The sequence below is a fragment of the Copidosoma floridanum genome, unplaced genomic scaffold (genome assembly GCF_036245765.1).
Source record: "Copidosoma floridanum isolate Cflo_tuat_1 unplaced genomic scaffold, Cflo_Japanese_pri ptg000020l, whole genome shotgun sequence".
Classification (NCBI taxonomy): domain Eukaryota; kingdom Metazoa; phylum Arthropoda; class Insecta; order Hymenoptera; family Encyrtidae; genus Copidosoma; species Copidosoma floridanum.
In genome coordinates, this window is record NW_028321897.1 from 13678402 (window position 1) to 13695001 (window position 16600).

The 16600-nt window shown below is 34.3% G+C and overlaps 2 protein-coding genes across 2 annotated transcripts in view; both read right to left on the reverse strand.

Annotated features, from left to right (window-relative positions):
* Positions 1 to 16600, reverse strand: part of LOC106637462 (uncharacterized) — an 877306-nt gene that overhangs the window by 151495 nt on the left and 709211 nt on the right. The gene's annotated exons all lie outside the window — the stretch shown is intronic.
* On the reverse strand, positions 532 to 14832 carry LOC149374387 (uncharacterized). The gene is made up of 2 exons (XM_089593984.1): positions 13903 to 14832; positions 532 to 677 (listed from the first exon to the last, which is right to left on the reverse strand). The coding sequence occupies exons 1-2, from the start codon at positions 14792 to 14794 to the stop codon at positions 532 to 534; spliced, it is 1038 nt and encodes a 345-aa protein (XP_089450110.1). The 5' UTR covers positions 14795 to 14832.

Consider the following 16600-nt stretch of genomic DNA (forward strand, 5'->3'; position numbering starts at 1 on the left):
CACCCGGGCCCGGACGGTCTCGTAAGAGTGGTTACGGTGAAGACGGCCACGACGTCGCTTCGTTGTCATGTGGCTCGCGTGTGCCCGTTGTATATGGAGAAAGATATCGCGACAATGTAGATTTGTTGTCGAGTGTTAATTCGTCTACTCGACGAAGGCGGGCGGGATGTTTGGGCGTTTTGTGACCCGCGCGCTCTGCGTCTTAATTTTACCGAAGCAATTAGTGCGCTATCCTTCTCGCTTCCTCGACGCGCCGTCACCTTTTTGAGAGCTGAGTTTTCGCCACGCCACCTGTTTTTCTCTATGGCGCAACATGCCACGCGGGCTTTGGTCATTAGCGTCTCAACTGTGGGAGAGGCATTTTCGGCGTCCCGCGTGTTGTACTGTAAGCGAGCGTGCGACTAATTAATCGGATAACCAACAAATGTATGCGAGTGCCCAGGTGCTGAGATAGAATAGTAGTGTGAAGGAAGCGTGTGTGTGTTTGGCGTTACTCGGTGGGAGAAGGTGTCCACGGGTAATCGTGATCATCTACGGCAAGCGCAACGCGGCAACAGAGTGTTGGCCGTCGTCCAAGCGTTTGGCAGCTCGAGACCTCGGGACGCGCTTGGACAGCCAGGTCTCGAATCTCCTGTGCGCTCCCGAGCCCCCTGCGGCACTTCCTCGACACCCATCCTCTGCGGTGCGGTGTTGGAGTATTTATTATACGGACGGCGCAACTGAGGTAAGAGAGCTCTCTTTAGGTACTAAAGGATCCTCGCGAATCGTGTAGCGCGTTATCTTATCACGTTGCGAACGAAGCGTGTAAGGCGTAGCATTAAGGATACTTATTTTTTACAATTATAATTGTTCTGTACCTTTTTATTAATTGATTATATAAAATTTTTACGCTTACCTTGGCTTTCTCTCAACCCGCGAGAGTTTTATGCCTAGGTAAGTACTGTCATTCCGCGAATAATTGTTGTTTTTATTTATAAAAGAACCCACTCTCACTCATCTATCCTACCTTTTATCACCCGGAATATTATTAATCGGCTGCATATGTTCGCGTTGTCTCAAAGGAGAGTTGACCTTGTTCAACACGACAGAGGACAGAGAAATAATTAATTTAGAGGTAGAATTCAAGGGATGTTGCTTTGTCTCTAAAATATGAATTATTATTTTTAGAATTATTACAACCATTTGTATAAATCCATGTGACATATTTTAGCACATCAATAATTATTTTCTATACGTTGAGCTGTTTTTGGCTCATCTGGCTTTATTCTGAGATAAGACTGCTTTTTTATTTTAAGAGGTAATGTTGTACCAAAAATTTTTAAAAGATTACTTCAACGTCCGTATGAATTTTCTAAATATGCCATACCTTATACAAAAATTATTTAACTATTCTTCGTAAGAAACAGTCAAAAAACCTAAAAATTAAGTTGCGTTTGTGCACAGTCAAACCCCTCTTTACTTGTGCACGTTGATTATGTAGTACCTTATAAGGAAACCCATAAAAAAAGTTATTTTGGATCTATCTAGCTTCCTTTTTGAGATATAACTGTTTTTCAAACTGAGAGAGGTTACATTGTGACAAAAAATTTTTGAGGATTTTGTGAATGTTCATATAAATTTTTTGAACACGGTCTAAAAAACTTTTTTTTTCTCGTTACTTTCAAAAAACAGAGAAAAAAATAATAAGGTTATGTATGTGGTACAGCGTTTTTTCTTGTCTTCAAAAATTAGATCATCGTATTAAACATACATTATATTTAACGCACGATTCTAACATACATAGGCGCATATTAAAAGATTAATGGAAAATAAGAAGATTTTTACAAAATTTTTTCAAAGACCGTAAAGAGATGAAGCAATGTTTTCTGTCAAACATTATTGACCTTAGCTGAAACAGAGGCCCAGTTTAGCCCACATTACAGCCACGTTATAATTTCCACCATGCAGCAGTAGGTGTGCCTACTTTATACATAGAGTTCTTAAGAGAGAAGCTATATCTATATATAAATATATAGATAGAGTAACTGTACCACACTATTGTGAACATACAAGAAGCAGGAAGAGAGATAAACAAACATATTCCCTGTCTGTGGTGCAGTGAGCGTTGGCTGGAATACGTTTAGATAATAGACATACATACTTATGTTCGCCAAAGTGTTTGCTCTCTCGTTCGTTTACTGGTTAACTTTTTATACAAGGCGCATCTAAAGAACTTAAAAAATTTATTTAAGTACTTATTGTGTTTGAATTACCTGAAATAAGTACATTAATTATTAAAGCATAAGTAATAAATGTAGTAGATTTGATGCAAAATTACTTCTTCTATCATGCATGTAACAAGTTACCTTAAACGGCATGATCTTACATAATAAACACTAACATCGACACTTCCTTAATCGAGCACATAAAATGGTCCCCAATTATTATTACAGAAAGTCATTCATCATGGACAAACAGGACATTAAAATCGTTAAAACAATGATATGGACGCTGACTTAGCATACTAACGTGGGACCTACAGCTAACTGGTACTAAAAAAGATCTTTAAAGACTTTCAAAAGGTCCAATCCAAATAACAGGAACTCCAGGCTCTGGGTTGCTCTAGCTATAAGGTTGTGTTAAGTTTATCACAAGAGGAAGAAATTGCGGCAAACACCTTTAAAATTGGAATCACACTACAGGAGCTTATTAACTTACTTATTTAACTATTACATAACGTGAATAATCAGGCAGCATCAACATGGTTCACAATCGACATAGCAAAAGTAACACCTGAAAATAACAATGAAAACGAAATAGTTCTGATATAACAATATGTAAGAGGTAGTCGTACCAAGATTAAGATAAACGTCTTTGCAAAAAAAAATACTACAATATTCATTGTTTTGCTAAATTTTTTTTGATTAAAAATATCCAATTAAAGGTATTTACTTCTTAACTAAACAACAAAAATTATAACATGCTATTTCCGTTTATATAACATACATGAATGAGTGGGAGAAATGCTTATGCCGCAAAATTGTATATGGTATACCGTAGCAGCCAAATAATTCATTCAAAAGACTAGACAACAAAAAAACCACTTATAATGATCATGCTTTTTGAAATTACGATGTTCTTCGTTAAAAAAAGTATCTAAAGAGCTAGCTTTAAAAAATCTGGATGAGTACACCCACTGACATCCAATGACGCTCAGCCCCTTAAGCCATTTACACTACTGTCCACTAGATACCATGCGCGATGATGAACAAAAATTGTATCCTCATTTTTCTGCTAACGGTGATAAAGAATCTGTAGTAAGAGCCCTCAACAGACTTAAAATGTATGGGGCAGAGTATTCGTGTAAGAATAGTCAAAAAAATCTTGACTCGATGAAACATTCCATGTGTGAACTTAATATACAAAAGTGACCTTGAAGTGCATAGTATGTTTTGCAAGACTCAAATAAATCTGAAAAAGATTCGCCTATGCAAGAAAAATGTCAGTCTACTGAAATACGATTGGCACTATAAGCTATGCCTTGAGACAAGCCTTACAACCCACTTAACAAATTGACCTTCAACAAAAAAAAGAGAAGCTAAGCAGTAAGAAGAAGGAACGAGACGTTTACTCATAGTTATTTTAGATAGTTCTTACTATTCTTCTTTTTTTTGCAGTTCCAAACATGTGTTATAATTTTTTAACTATTTACCTCTTTTTTTTCGGTCATACAATAAGCTATTGCCTTTTTCTTTATAGTAATACTTTAATATTGAAAAAAAAAATAATTATAAGAACGTATAATTATTGTGATAGTAATAAAATAAGCACCTATCATGATTGAAATGTGAAATGTAGATAAAGATTTAAAAATAACAAAGTTTTTGAATATGGTATTAAAAAAAAATCTATGATTTCTTACATGATTATCACTTTATATGCAGTGTTTACACTGCAACACAAGTATAATTTTGCTTCAAGCGTTAAATTTATACTTGGTACTTACAATTAGAGGTAAAGAAAGAGTATTTTAATTATTTTGTCATATGTTTATTTTTATACTGGTAATTTGTATGATAAGAATTATTTCAAACAGATTCTTACTTTATTTACTTTTTTTTAAAGTGATTGTTTACAAAGAAGAAAAAAAATTCTTTTGCATCCTGTTGTCATATTAAAGTGATTTTGTCACCACCAAACTATCTTCATGATGTTATATCTATCGAAACTTTGAAAATATGATGTTAAAAAATCAATTGTATTAAACAGTTTGGATAATGTTGAAATGAAATTTCATTTATTGTCATAAAACAAAACACACTGACTTCTTCCTCTCTTGTTGTATGCTACAGCTATTTTCAAATTTTGATAGTAATCTATTACATGTAGTCATAGCTGATATGTGGTCAGTGCAACATGATGAGCCAAAATTTATAAGATGTCAGTCCTAGAAAAATGCTACTTGTAAAAACACAACATATGCTTAAGCTTTAAAACGTACGCTGTTACCAGCTTGAATTACAGCATCCTGCAGACTTTAGCCCTGGGTTTTAAGGATAGTTACTTCATGGCTACGACGAATTGGAAAGTGTTTTTTTGTAATATACATTTCATCCATTATGTTAAATTTTCACTTTCATCAAGGTATCTTATATTGTTTACAAGATTGTTATGAGATCTATGAAGTTGTGATCTACTCCAATTTATTGTGATTAAACTCAAAGTGACTAAATAGCTTCATTACCTATTTCTTAGAAAGATGTAAGCTTGATCTAATTATCGGGCTGGATCCGACATAATTTTCAATCACATGATTACCACCATGCGTTTTGGCTTGATCTTTATTCGATTTTTTTAGAATCATTTTTTGAAGGTTGATTTCTTCTGTATAAATTAGAAGCAACGTTGCTTTCTCTAAAATATTACTTACATTAGTAACAGAAAATAAGCACACCGTATCAACAGGTCTCCTGCTCAAATATTGACACAAATTTTGGGACACTTATCAAAAAGTCATTAGTAAGTTATTCGAATTTTTCTATTAAGACTGTACTTTGTACATCGACGGTGATAACAAAATTAAATTAAATAAGCAAAAGTATTTTGGAGTAAGCTGTAGGGCTTACATGTTGGATATTATTCGTTTATTTATTGATCTCAAATAACTTTCATAAATTAAAAGAGCAATTTTGCCAGTAGATAAGCTATGGCGATTCCGGCCCAGGTGGGCTCGAGTCGCCAGGCGATTTCGGCCCACTCCCTCTCCGCGGCGAGGGGCCCCTCTTTTCGGGTGGAGTGGTCCCTGCTGCAGCCAATGGGCGAGCAGGAGCTGTGGCTTCCTCGCATTCCTTGTGCGTGCGCTGCTTGAGGTTGCGTGCGCCAGCTGCAGTGCTGCTTGAGTTTGCGCGCGCTGTTTGAGTTTATGCGCAATGTGCATTAGCGCCTGTAGCGCCGCGTGCGCCAGCTGGTGACGTGCAACGCAGTTTGAGTTTGCGCGCGATGCAATGTGCGTAAGTCGTCTGCAGCGTTGATTTGCGCGCGCTGTTTAAATGTGCGAAACCGTGTGCAGCTTGTGCACGTGGTAGTTATATGGATACAAAACTTTTTTTTTGTGTTAGCGAGCGCGTTGCATGATAATGTAGGATGTGGAGTGGTAGGGAAATAATTGTTAAACATTTTTTGTTTTATTTTTAAAATCAGTTTATATTAAATGAAAAATGTACATGATTTACAAAACGATTTTGTTAAACATGTTGTTCTTAAAATACAATGCATTCTTATAGCTCTATATTATTATTATCATCGTCATCATCATCATCAACCCATTCCATATTAAAGTAAAATTTTTTCATTCGCTTCACATTATGAAGAGCACACATGGATTTGTAGGCTCCGTTGTGATGTACGCAAGTAGTAACCAATCTTGGGAGTTCGAACGGTGGATAGTCTGTCATATCAGTGACCTTAAAGCCAAATCTTTCAAGCCACTTTTTTTTTAAATCTCCAATGACATGTATCTTTTTAGCATTTTCAAGATTCTCCCGTAAAATATTTCCTATCTCTGTATACTCAATTTTTCCCGAGTTCCAGGTTAGTCCATGATAGCAAAGTTCAAGGTATAAATTTTCATGTTTATACTTTTGAGGTAATTTTCGCCAGCTGAAGGGTGCTTTAAAAAGAAATACTTGGGCTTCTGCATCGTTAGTATTGAGTGGGAGGATAGCCAATTCTTTGAGCACATAATCATTACCCGGTTTCTTGAAATCTTGCACGTCCACAAAATACTCCATCTTTCGCAATTATAGTATTTAATTTTATTGCTTTTTTATTTTTTCGTAACCTTGATTTTTAGGACAAGATCCTTTGTTGGTTGAATATTTATCGATGAAGTTTTTCAGCCCAGATTTCTTATTTCTATCATCATCATCCTTAGTTGGGATTTTTTGATACTTAACATTAGTTGTAAAATTACTCGTACACGGTTTATGTGACATATTGATTAAACTAAAGCTTATTAAACATATTAATTTTCAGACAATTTTACAGTCTTTATCTTTCGATTTTTCCGCAGATTTTGTTTCATCAACTCTTATGTCTTTCTTCTCGTTTCTTCTCATAAATTTTTCCCACTCTTCTTGTCGTCGTTTGTTTTCTGCTTCTTCTTTACTCCAGCTGTTGCTCCGACCTTTATTCATTGTGGTTGAAAATAAACTGATGCTAGCAAAGCCTTGAATCAACTTTATATCTACACAAGTTTCTTGACATCCCCACTCATTGGACTGTATTGAACTATACGGTCGTGCAAAATTAAGCAATAAGCTGACGTATTGGCAGGAAAATTTGTATGTGACTTAAATTCTAGCCTCACATCTACTGGAGCATTTTTCAATGACTCGTTTTGTTTTGAACAATCGAGGACGATTAAAGGTATTCGATTGAGAAAGTGCTGTTTGCCCAGTGAAGGTGTACAATCTTTGCCATAGTATGAATTTTGAAAATTAGCATACATATGATATAGCAATGCATACTGGTTACGCGTTATATCAAGATTCAGATCACCATAAGGATAATATTGTGAATTTAAGTAGAGTTTCACATTTCTTATGTTGCAGTGATCAAGCATACTGGCGCTTACATTTTTCTGATTTTTACGGTTAGTTTGAAAGGCTAAAATAACGTAACGTGGCTTTTCCAACTGATTTGATGTTTTAACTGTCCATATATGTTTGGATGTGCTAGGTAACAGGGGATACTCATATAATTCCCAAGTTCGAAAACTCATAGGTATAAACTTGTCTTTTTGCAGATAATTTAATAAACGAATTTTATGAGAATCTGACATTACCACATATGGCATAAGCCACTCGAGCTTCAATATTACTATTTTAAAGTCTTCCCAAGTTTCTACGGCTGTGGGATCAGCAGCATTAGCATTAACTGGAGTTTGCAACACGGCATTTATATCGTTTCTTGCTCTTGTAAGTATAAGCTCATGTTTTACATTAACAACTATTTTACGATAGTCTTCAGCAAAACCCAAAATCATATTCAGTGGAAGCATGATATCAAAGTAGCCGTTATCATTTGTAAGATCATCAGCTTCTTCTCCAACACCAAGCCAACCAGCATTTATCATAAATTTTTGATCAGGACGAAGTGATAACCAATTTTTTATAAGGGTTGTTAATCCAACATTTTTGCACTTGTCGACCTCTATGGCATTTATCTCATATCTTATTTCTTCAAATAAGTGGCAGATTGCGTTGTTTATCAAGCAGTATTTGTTACTGCTGTATTTCCATCTGCTTTGACCAATCTTCCATAAACATGTAAAGAACTTCTGGATGGTAGAAGACACAAATCTTGATGTTGAATTGAAATTCGAATTTCATCGCTGTTACCATATGTTGAAGATGCATACGGCTGATGAGCATGAATCTCATAGTGCGCAATTGATTCGTCAAATGCGACTGGAGACTGAATACTTAGAATCTCGTCCATTTTGTATACAACAAAAAAGTATCCAATTTAGTTTCCACCAGGGCTTTTTATTTTTAGACCGAGACTTTTTATAAACTGTATGTTTTGATGAGTTAGTTTTCGACGTGTTGGCTGTCTTCTTAGATGTCTCGATGCTTTTATGGACTGTTTTTTCTGACGTCTCAACGGTTTGAGAGCTCGTCGTTGACTGAGTGCTGGAGTGCATATTGAGCTACCTATATGATTTGTTTGATTATAAATGATACCCATTATGAAGAGGGTTTTATATGCAATCTTATAGTTATGACTTCACCACGAAAATTAACTAAATTACCGTCCTGATCTACTATACGTACTTGAATATGATCAATAATACGTCCAATAATCGGTAAATAAACTATTTGTGAAGGAACTTTAATAATTTTATATCCTGGTGGTACTGCTGGAAAAAATTCATGAATCGTGTGCACTTTGTTGCTATTTATGTAAGCTCCTCTCGTAATGTTACATTCAACTCTTAATGCGTTTATCTTTAGAATAGCTACAGGTAAGTCTGAAATATGAGTGGTGTTATTGTCAAGAACTCGCTGAGTGAAACCTAATAGACGACCTATAGAATCTTTAGGTCTAAAGTCAATGGTATGGCTGCACTTGATAACACTTCGAAGCGTATTATTGTTTGGCGTAATATCAAGAGTTATGTTGCGAGGTTGTAATACTTCAATTAAAAATGACTTAATATCTTCGATCTCATAACTACCGATTGGTAATACAATAACTTGATTGTCAACGTAAAATTTATTACAATTTTCATCAATATTTGGAATTGAGTTGAATGACAAAAGTTCTACTAAGCCAAGAACGTAGCTGTGTTTTGGCGATAATTCAATAGGTTGAAAATACTGTGCTTCTAAAACAGAAGAAGTACCAGAAAGGCTTAATGTTAATGTTTCTTCCATCATTGTTAAAGTACAACTAAGAGGTTTCTCTTGATGTAAGAAAGTTATATTTGTTTTGAAAGAAACTTTAAGCACAAATGACCGCAGTTGTAAGAGTTAAATTTTTGATAACGCTTATGATTATATTTCACATTATTAACTTTTAGATATAACATTAAGTCGATAGGTGGCTGAAGATCTCCAAAACTGTCAAAATATACAACATTATTACCACATTTTCGATAAGCTACCCAATGAGTTCCAGGTCCATTCTTATCATCAAGATTTACTATAGCTGTTTCAGAAAACCGCAAGCCATCAGCAGGTAAGTTGTTTCTCATGAATACTCCACGAAATCGTGAGATTTTTAAGATTTTAGAATATTTCATCAAATCTATGTTGGTCAGAGCTCGATCAGGTAATTTTACTGCTTTGAACTTTTTTTGATTTTTTTTTTTTGTTTTTTTTTTTTTTCTTTAAACCTTTTCCAACGTAAGGCTTTAAATAGACTCCTAATCCAGTTTTATGAGGTCTAAGATAAAGACCTTTCCCTAGGGCAATAGCTTCCATGGTTTGATTATGTCTCTGACTCTCAGCTAGCTTCTTTTTGGCTGACTTAGTAGCATTGATGCTTTTAATAATTCCTGCTATTCCATTGGCTATAGCACCTGTTGCACTCAAACCAGCAAACAAGGGTATCAGAGGTAGAGCTCCACCAATTTGAGTAGGAAGGCGTAAGATGCGGGGAATTTTAACATGCTTTTTACCACCAGATTTTTTAACAGCAGTACGAGCACCTTTCAAAGCACTACTAATAACATCTTGAGCTTTTTTGCTATTGGTATTCATGTCTTGTGAAGCAGCTCTAATAATGGCACTTAAAGCACTACCTTGTTTTTTTAAGCTACTCTTTTTTCTTTTCCTTTTGTTAATACAATGTTTCTTCTTCTTCTTCTCCTTCTTTAGCCCCATACCAAATTTACTTTTAAGCTTCATAGCGCCAGTCACAAAGGTAGCTGCTGCTTTTTCACCAATACTTGAATCTGAAGCTTTAACTCTTTGCCAAGCCTTATCAGCTAAAATTTTATCTGCTTCGCGTCTGGCTTTTAAATCTTGTCGATTTTTTGAGTATGCTATATCATGCTCTTTACACGCTGCGTCCAGCGGATTAACTCCTGGATCTCCTCTAGCAAGACGCTTAGCAAGCTTAGTACCAGGCCCACAATACTGATATCCAGGCAAATGAAGCTCTACTGGTAAAGAATTTATGATTTTATTTACAAGACCTCGTCCTCTCTTACGATGCATGATCATGATGGTACATGATGATGATTAGTCTTCAGAGGTTGAATTATGACTAAGCGTTCGAGAAAACAAATAATGTATTTATAGTAGACGAATTCGTTACAATAAAGAGCTCAAAATATAAAAGCGATATACTAATCAATTAAAAGATTAGTTGTCACTCATCCTTCATACCGAGTAGACATGGAATTCAAAGAACAATCCATAAAATTACAAGTTCCGAATTTTGACGCTATTGTAAAACAAGAAAAGCGTTCAAATCGACATGGTGAACTACTCCCCGATAGTATTCGCGCAGTATTTTGCGGTCCATCTAATTGTGGTAAAACTAATAGCTTATTGGCTTTAATCGTGCATCCCAATGGTGTTAAGTTTGAGAATGTGTATGTGTATTCTAAATCGCTGCATCAGCCAAAATACAAGTTTTTAAAAGATTTATTGGAGCCCATAGAGGGTGTGAAATACTTACCTTTCAGCGAACATGAGACTGTAGTTTCACCCAATGATGCTTTACCAAATTCTATAATGATTTTTGATGATATAGCTTGTGAAAAACAAGACAATGTAAAGGCCTTTTTCTGTATGGGTAGACACAAAAATGTTGACTGCTTCTATCTTTGTCAGTCATATGCTCAAGTCCCAAAGCATCTTGTAAGGGATAACGTTAATTTTTTAGTTTTATTCCGTCAAGATGATGTTAATTTGAAGCATGTGTATAATGATCATGTAAACTCTGACATGCCATACATTCAATTTAAAAATTTATGCTCTAATTGCTGGAATGATGATAAACATGGATTTGTTGTTATAAATAAAGATAAACAAATGAATAATGGTCGCTACAGAAAAGGTTTTGATAATTTTGCTGTACATTTAGGACATACCTAGTGCAATCATTACAGTCAGTCGCAAGACATTGAAGCATCATCATCATCGTCAGCATCATTATCATTATGTACGAACAAGAGAAAGATGTTCTACATCAGTTAGTGAAGGCACGTCAGGCTGTTAGAAAAAAGTATAGACTATTGAAGTTTGGGAAAAATGAAGCTGAAAAAGTGCTTAGTGAAACTTTTAAACCAATTACAGACCCTCTAATGGAAATTGTTGCCGAAACAAAAAAACGAAAAAATAATAGTAATAATTCTGTTACTCATAATTATTTTTATAATAAAAACGATGAAGAAAATAATAAAGTTGATAAAGAAAAGCATCCAAAAGACAGAGAAAAGTTTAGTGACAGTGATATAACATTCGAGTCTGCCATTAGTGAAAGTGATGATGATACTGATTTAAATAATACTATTCAGAATCAATCAGTTGATTCAGCGCAAATTAGTAAGAATTCATTAAATAATTTTTATTTACAAATACTTGATGAAAATCAGAAAGATTTATTAGATTTAAAGTATGGAGTGCGGAAAGAAAATGAGTTGTACAAACTTGGCGATTCGCGAATAGAATTTGAAAATAATCATATCAAAATATATGATTTAAAGTATCCAATGACTCCGGGATTAATGGAGCTACTCATCAAAAAGCATCCTAATAAATCTCTGTTGACACAGGAGGATTTTGAAAAATACTACATATTATTAAAAATATCAAATGTTCACAGAAAAGGGTTTAAAAAAAACGGAGCTATACGAACCCATAATAGTAATAAGTTTATTAAAATGATTGCTCCAATGTTCGATCTCACGGTTCGTAAAAAAGGTGGATCGCTGCTACCTCATTATAAAACTGCTCGAATAATGCAACAAGTAGATTATACACACTGGGATGATCCTAATGAGTTAGTAGATCGCTTACGCTTATTAATAGCTGAAAAGTCGGCAGGAAATACAAGTCTTGACAATGAAATTTTATCTATCATCGAAGAGCTTCGTGAAGGAGGATATATATATTGATGTGCACAATTTTTGCTTTAGTATCAAAATGAGTGTTGATGTATTCGGTCGAAAACTAGGTAAAACCGAAGGCGGTAGCCGAGGTCCTCCTGGTATTGGATATAAACTTACAACAGATGGGCAGTATGACTTAAATAACAAAAGACTGTGCAATGTTGGAACACCGTAACAGCCTCAAGATGCAGTAAATTATGCTTACTTAATTAAAGTAATTAAAAAGCTTGAAAAAGAAATAGATAGCTTTCGAATTTTTGTATTCAACTTACAAAAAAAATTCCCATTTATTCAAGCTGATTCAGAAAACTTAAACCTAGACAATTAATACATGGAGCAAATCGTTGAGGAACTACATAAGGCAGCAAGGCGTAATTATCCTCGCCGAAAATTCAACATACGTGGTTTAGATGAGACTTGGCAAGCAGACCTTGTAGAGATGCAGGCTTACGCTTCCGAAAACAAAGGATATCGGTATATGCTCACTGTAATAGATATTTTCTCTAAGTACGCATGGGCTGTACCCATCAAGAAAAAAACTGGTGAAGAAGTAACTGCTGCAATGCATTCGATATTAAAAAAAGGACGGGTACCAGTAAACATGCAAACTGATCTTGGCAAAGAATTCTATAATGCAAACTTCCAAAATCTCATGCAAAAATACAAAATAAATTTATACTCAATTTACAGCAATCTTAAAGCTTCAATATGCGAGCGATTCAATCGTACTTTAAAAGATTTGATGTGGAAAAAATTTAGTTTGCAAGGCAATTATAAGTGGTTGAATTTAATACAAACGTTAGTTAAATTATATAACAATAGGAAGCATCGAACAATTGGTGTGAAACCGAAAGACGTTACTGCTGAAAATGAAGTTCAAGTCTTGAAAAAATTTAAAAAAAAATGTGAAAATAGCAGTAAGCCAAAATTTAAAATTGGTGATAAAGTACGTGTGAGCAAGACAAAACAAGCATTCGAAAAAGGTTATACACCAAATTGGTCGACAGAAATATTTACAATCATGCGAGTAGCAGCAACAAATCCAACGACATATCATCTGAAAGATTATCAAGATCAACCTATTTCTGGAGGTTTCTACGAGCAAGAACTGCAGAAAACAAAACATCCTGATGTATACCTCATAGAGAAGATCCTTCAAAGGCGTGGCAATCGAGTTTTTGTTAAATGGTTGGGTTTTGACAGTACTCACAATAGTTGGACGAATAAATAACTAAGATATTTGAATCACTTTAAGTTAAAAAATTATAAGATTGTAATATGTATCAAGTAATAATGAAAATGTTACATAGGAAGAATGTTTTAAATAAATACTTAAATTTTAGAGAAAATTGTAATTTATTTTTCACTTTTTTACATCATACATAAGAAAATATAATGTGTTTTCCATTGTAAACAATAAATAATTTAAATTTATTTACAGCATCCAATAATTCATTATAGAATTCTTCGTTTTTAAACAAACCTGCACTTATACTAGTCTTCAGAAAAATTTGAAATTCATCGTCAAGTTCTGCAACTATCTTGGGTCCGAATTTAGTATAAGCTTTTCTTAGTTTTGACACCATGTAGTTTTGGTCAGGAATCAATTCGGAAAGTTTTTTCGTTGGGAGAAAATCACTGTCAGCGATTTTGTTGAGTGTTGCAAGATCCATCTTTAACAAACAAAAAAAACATGAAAGTTAGCATAAATTATTCAAACATTACATATGCTGTGTGAATATGCACAAATATTTACTATAAGAAAAAAAAATAAAAAAATGAAAAAAAAATGTTACCTTGACTGTATTTAGGTTTTTTACGAGGTGGTTCACTTAAAGGTGATGTCAGCTTTTGTTGATTGAGTTCAACCTTACTTGGACCTCTGCTGGGGTGTAGAATGAGCTTGCCTGGTCGAGACGACTCCTTATATGGTACCGATCCCCCCACTGTAGGCTCATCTGCTAGTGTTCTGTCTATTTTTGAGGGATCCAATACAGGAACAGTCCTTGCAGCTTCTCCTACCTGATTGGCTACCCCTTCTATCGATCCTTCCCTCTTATTGGATGATTCATCTCCCACTATGCTATAATGACCCCATGGTAGAGTATCGGTACAACCAGGTTGCAAAAATCGTTTGTCGTCGTGTGCACTTAAAGCAATTTTCGTTTCTTTTTCAGTGTATAGTTGATGATGACGCGATCTAATAATTTTCTGCTCTCGAGTGATGCTAGTATTTTCAGTCAGACACTTGATGTAATCTTCAAAGGTTATCGTAGCTCCTACAATGGAGCTTTTTACACCTTTAGCTTTTTTTAATAGTTTTTGATTTTGAATTTTTACGCTATACATTTTACTTCGCAATCCTACAAATTCCAACATAATATTACCATTGCATTCATCTTTCATAAGACCAACAATTTTTTTGTTTTCACAAGGCATATTAAAGTCATTGTTGATAGGATAGTCCCACGTGTCAAATTCTCTGATATTCTCACGCATCATATTATAGATATTTTTATTCGTTATTTCATATATAAGACTATCAGTGTCGGTATACAACAGTTTGCACTGATCCCCGATTTTATTTCTCATAAAATCATAATGAAATTGATACACAAGTGTTTTGGACAGGTCCAAGACACTTAATCCTATGTATATTGGTTTTTTAATAAAAATATCAGTGCGCATTAATTGTATAGCAACAAGCTGCTCGTCAAATATGTCACAACTATGAAAATTGGGACGTGAAATATATGCTTCTGCCCCAAATCTTCCTGCCCACTTGTTGATAAGCTTAACATCAATTCGCTTGCGCTCATTTTCCATTGTTTTTCCATATACTGCATTATTAAATAATTTGTACAGCATCTTCTCAAAGTCATTTTTTGCATTTTGACGTTTTTGACTGTTTAAGTCAATGTATGTTTTTAACCAGGAACTTTGATGAAACTGTATGGCTCTATAGATTTTTGTTATACGGAGACCATGACTCACAGCTTGCTTGAGTGCCCGATAGTGTATTACATACCGTTTTTTGTCGTACAGAGTAGTCAATAATTTTTTTTGTTTGGATCCTGGAGGTGTCATGTGCTCAGCACAGAATGGCAAATCCTTGTGTGCGTTATGGAGAGTTTCGGGGTAAGTAAGATCTACTTCGAGTATATACCCGATTTCAGCATCATCTTCTACATTCAAAATACCTGTTGGGTTAATATTTTCAATCCATTTAAAACCAGCGTAAGGCAATGGTTGTGTCATGGCCCAACCATACAAATTATTGACATCATAATACATTAGATATTTTTCATCCATATCATCGCGTTTGCCTTCTTCCATGTATGCATTATTTGCTTTAGCATAGCGATTACAACATTGACTGATGCCACCTCGTATGCCACGCTCAATAAACATAAGCATGTCAATATCAGTTAATAATTCAAGTTTGACCTTAAATCAATTATCATCATTAATATTATTATTTTATAATGAATTATAATTTAAAAAATATTTTTAACCTTTGTATACTTCAACATGGCATCCCAAGTTAAACCAGGTGTTGTATAATAATGAGCCGGATCTAATTCATATGCTTCGAGACAATTGTTTCGAAAATTTTCGAAAACTTCGGCAAGTAGTAGCACATCAGTCTTCAAGTATAAATCTGAATACTGCCCAAGTGTTTGAATGTTAAAAGTATTCCAGATACTTTTAGCATACTCATACTCTTCATCAGTAATATGAGCTTCGTATAAGCTACTATAAAGATCTTGTTTTGTTGGTATCTTTTTTTCCTCTAGTTTTTCAAACGAGGATATATAATCATACGGGAATATGCCTTTCCTTTTTAATAAATTTATTTGATTCATATTGTAGTTATCATTTGAGAATATACTTTCGATAATTTTCATTTCATCTAAATATGATGACAGTTTGTCGAGAGATGACGGCATAAATTTAAAGGTATCTATGAATCGTAGATTAATATCAGTTCCTTCAACATATTTTGTAAAAGAAATATACTTTTCTTTTGTCTGAGGTAAAAGTTGAACTCTTCCTGGGAAGTTCATCGCGAGTTCTTTTATAAATAAATGAGAATCATAACCGCTTAAGTTATGAAAAATTATCGGTATCATTCGTGAATCATGATAATTAATATTACACTTGCTATGCGCAGGACCTCGAAACCTGCAATAGAAAAAATATTTTTTTGTTTGGTGTATGAAATAATAACTGTCACAGTAAAAATAAAAAAATAAAAAATATGCGTACCTTCCAGTCAGATGACAATGATCTCGTACTTTTTTATCAACTAAACTAAAGGGCTGGTTACATATATGACATAAACAAGCTTGATCATACATGAACTTTTCTGCTGTTGTCAAATCAATCATCTTGATCGGATTTTTATACAATTCTTCCAGTTTTAAAGCAAGAAGGTAAAGAATATTGACAAACCATTTAGCAGGTATCTCATCATTATTTACATCATTTTGT